Below are 3,597 nucleotides of genomic sequence, written 5' to 3'. Positions count from 1 at the left end.
AGAATCAGAAATGGGTTTATTGCCAGGTAGGTTCACACGTACGAGGAATTTGACTTGATGTCGTGGTGCATTCATAAAATATAAAACAAAAAATATTTAAAAAATACACAGATAGCGAACTATATTAAGAACACTGTAAACAATATATAGATAGATAGCAGTAATTTACAGCAAAATAGAATGCAGTGAATTATAGAATATGAAATATGTGCAGTAAGAAATATTTGAACAATGTGTGCATTAATGTAATGCGTATAGAGTCTGCGTTGTGGCTGAGGTAAAGTGTCAGTGAGGGGACCGGGCCTTGTTTTTAGCTCCCATTCTAATCATAAAATATATTAGAGTAACTTTTCTGTCGTAAATCTTTCAGAACATGCTCAACTTCTCCAAGGCTTCTGTTGTTAATGCCCCGTGTGTTTCCTGTCTCTAAGGTCATGGAGATGTCTGCAAAGAGTGTGAAGCATGTGACTCTGGAGCTCGGGGGCAAATCTCCCCTCCTCATCTTCAAAGACTGTGAGCTGGAGAACGCAGTGAAGGGAGCCCTCATGGCAAACTTCTTGACACAGGGACAGGTCAGCTTTCTTCCTCTGTTGCATCCAGCTCAATCTGATTAAGTGCATTCTTTGACCGCTCTAAAAGCTCTCTTTCCATTGTATAGGTGTGCTGCAATGGGACCAGAGTGTATGTGCAGAAGGAGATCATGCCCCAGTTCCTGGAAGAAGTGGTGAAGAGGACCAAGGTCATCCCTGTGGGTGACCCCCTGCTGGATGACACCCGCATGGGAGCGCTGATCAGCAAGCCCCAGCTGGACAAAGTGCTGGCATATGTCAACCAGGCCAAGAAAGAGGTGTGTTTATAACTTTAATGATCCCTGAGGAAGAGTTGAGCAACTGTGGAGGAGTTTTTATCTGAGATAAAGCAGCTGTGATAGCAACTGACCTCGAAGCAGATATATGAGGTTTTAATATGCTTATCTTAGTTCCATAGTTAATATTTCACTTTTTTTCAGGGAGCCAGAGTGCTCTGTGGAGGAGATCCTTTTGTCCCCAGTGACCCTAAATTGAAAGGGGGTTACTTCATGTCACCCTGCGTTCTTGGTAAGTCTCCTGGAATATTCTCCAGGTTGCCTCGATATTTTGTAACTCTCTTTAGAGTGGTGCAGGAATGGATTCTTAACCTGGAAATGGGTTAGCATTTTAGCAGCTCCCTCGCCTTGAAGTCAATGGTTTTTGGTTAGATGCCCGAAGTAAAGTCTGTGGTGAAGAACAGCTTGCGAGTCACATTTTGTTCCACAACAAAAAATATGTCAGTAAATACTCCACTGGTGAATGTATTACCATTTCTTTAAAAAACAGCAGTAGCTAACAAGCGACCAAAAGAGATTCCTGAACTTCATTAGCCGCCTTTAGCTTAGCGGTGGTGACCTGCAGCCAATTAACTGTGTTTTAGTTATTTTATAGCCTAACATTAGCTTTTTCACTGCACCACTCTTCCTTTACACAACATGCATGTCCCAGAATGCAACATATTTCACATCCAGTGCTTTCCAACCATGCACAGATAACTGCAGAGATGACATGACCTGTGTGAAGGAGGAGATCTTTGGTCCAGTCATGTCTGTGCTGCCTTTCGACACAGAGGAGGAAGTGATCAAGAGGGCCAACAACAGCCCCTATGGATTGGCCTCTGGAGTCTTCACCAGGTCAGCAGAATTTACACACAACACACTTGAGTTGCACATTTCTCTGCAGTCTGTTGCAACTGCTTATCGCTGACACTCTGCTCCTGAAAATGGTTGGATCTATGCATTCCTTTATTGTTTTTGGAATTCATTTTGCAACAGAGGCTTCTCTGTGGTTGGAGCTGTGTGATCACATTGCATACAGAAGTGTAACTCCCTTTTGTGCTCAACGTCAGAAACATGTTCTTTTCCTCTGCATGCAGGGACATCTCTCGAGCCCATCGTGTGGCTGAGAACCTGCAGGCAGGGACCTGCTTCATCAACAACTACAACATCAGCCCTGTGGAGGTGCCTTTCGGAGGGTACAAGATGTCAGGTAGGGTGTTTAGGTGGTCAGTCACCACTTTTGTCATTGTTAGACATACAGCTCATCAATAGCAGTGGTAGTTCATATTGATATAAAATAGCTGACAGGAAATTAGCATTGCAATGTGAGCAAGAGAGGAGAAATTTAAAACACAAAGAAAAGCAGAGAAAATATATTAATAAGCTCATCGGAGCAGACTACAGTTGTCGCCCCCTAGTGGTGTTTTACATTTAAAGCCCAGTGAGAGAATGCTTGTAGCTTTCTTTAGTACATTTTGATACAACATACTGTTAACATACATGGATATAATTATTTGTGTGAAACAACTTGACTATAATTGTATTCTGTAAAAATGTATTGATTGTAACTTTATTGACATTTTATTTGGAGAGCAAATGAAAAAAAAATCTATGTCAGGTTTTATAGCAATCGACATTTGCATTGTTATGCTGTGTAAATTCTAAATAAGTAAACAAATGCTGCTTTGGCATATATATTACCGTCAATAATGAATGAAAATGACAAACTCTTTAATTTAGTTGATGAATGAATGGTTTCCTTCTGCTTCTGCTTTAAATGATTTCATTTTGCATTTCCAGTAATCTTGAAAGATATGCTATTTCCACCTCGTTCTCAAAACTGTTTTGTGGAATTATAAACAATTCAGCGGTTTAATGTTTTACAAAAAGTAAAGAGGCCCCCAAACAAATAATGCTTTGGGAACCCTGTTGTTTAGAGAGACTAAATATTCTTACTGAATAGCTGTGGGCGTGTTAACACGTCTGCTGATATTCCCCAGGCTTCGGCAGAGAGAACGGCCAGGTGACCATCGAGTACTACTCCCAGCTGAAGACTGTGGTTGTGGAAATGGGCGACGTGGACAGTCTCTTCTAGAAATCACCAACTGTACGCTGCTGATGCAGAACTGTCATCAAATAATTCTGGCTTCAGTCATGTGCTCGGCAACACCCATGAGAGCACTTTCTTTGCACTATGTAATGCTTTGTACTTTTGGAGGGGCAGATTTGTTTCAAATGCCCATGTAAGAAGTGAATACTTTACTATCTCTAGGCAACCAGTGGACCTACTTTTCTCTATAAACCAAGTAAATAAACACAAGCCTATATGTCAAACTAACTGCTTCATAAAAAACACCTGCAGCTGATATTTACACTCAATGAGAAATGATACTATAGTGAAAGGAACTGTGTGAACATGTTTTTTTTTACTGTATGCTTAACTAAGACACTAAATAAGAAAACAAATGCCTTTTTTCAAAAATAAAATGTTTTAGATACTAATGCTCCGTTCCTGTTAGCTTTTTTACTTTTCATAAAAGATGAATTAAGAACAATGGATGACACAACTATTAGAAATCACCATGAAGCTCTTCCTGTTATTTTAATTTAAAATAAGACAGTTATTCTTTATATAATAACTGACTGGTCATTAGGGGCAGGTGGGGTACAGCCCCACCTAGTGTCAGCAGAAAGTATTAAAATAATAATTACAAAAACAACCATCTTAAAATATATTTTACGATCATGTT

The 3,597-nt window shown here is 39.9% G+C and overlaps 1 protein-coding gene across 1 annotated transcript in view; it reads left to right on the top strand.

The window, feature by feature from the left end:
- The window catches only part of LOC104957497 (aldehyde dehydrogenase family 9 member A1), a 13,519-nt gene extending 10,151 nt beyond the window's left edge, over positions 1-3,368 (top strand). Inside the window, exons 6-11 of the mRNA XM_010785134.1 lie at positions 432-572; positions 659-847; positions 1,010-1,097; positions 1,561-1,702; positions 1,945-2,057; positions 2,848-3,368. Of these exons, the coding sequence (XP_010783436.1) occupies positions 432-572; positions 659-847; positions 1,010-1,097; positions 1,561-1,702; positions 1,945-2,057; positions 2,848-2,942 (768 nt within the window). The 3' untranslated portion in view covers positions 2,943-3,368. The remainder of the gene's footprint in view (positions 1-431; positions 573-658; positions 848-1,009; positions 1,098-1,560; positions 1,703-1,944; positions 2,058-2,847) is intronic.
- The last annotated feature ends 229 nt before the right edge of the window (positions 3,369-3,597 follow it).

This window comes from Notothenia coriiceps, unplaced genomic scaffold (assembly GCF_000735185.1).
Source record: "Notothenia coriiceps isolate Sejong01 unplaced genomic scaffold, NC01 NC01_scaffold00027174, whole genome shotgun sequence".
Lineage (NCBI taxonomy): Eukaryota > Metazoa > Chordata > Actinopteri > Perciformes > Nototheniidae > Notothenia > Notothenia coriiceps.
The sequence above is the reverse complement of the archived record's forward strand: the minus strand, read 5'-3'. Positions and strand labels throughout refer to the sequence as shown.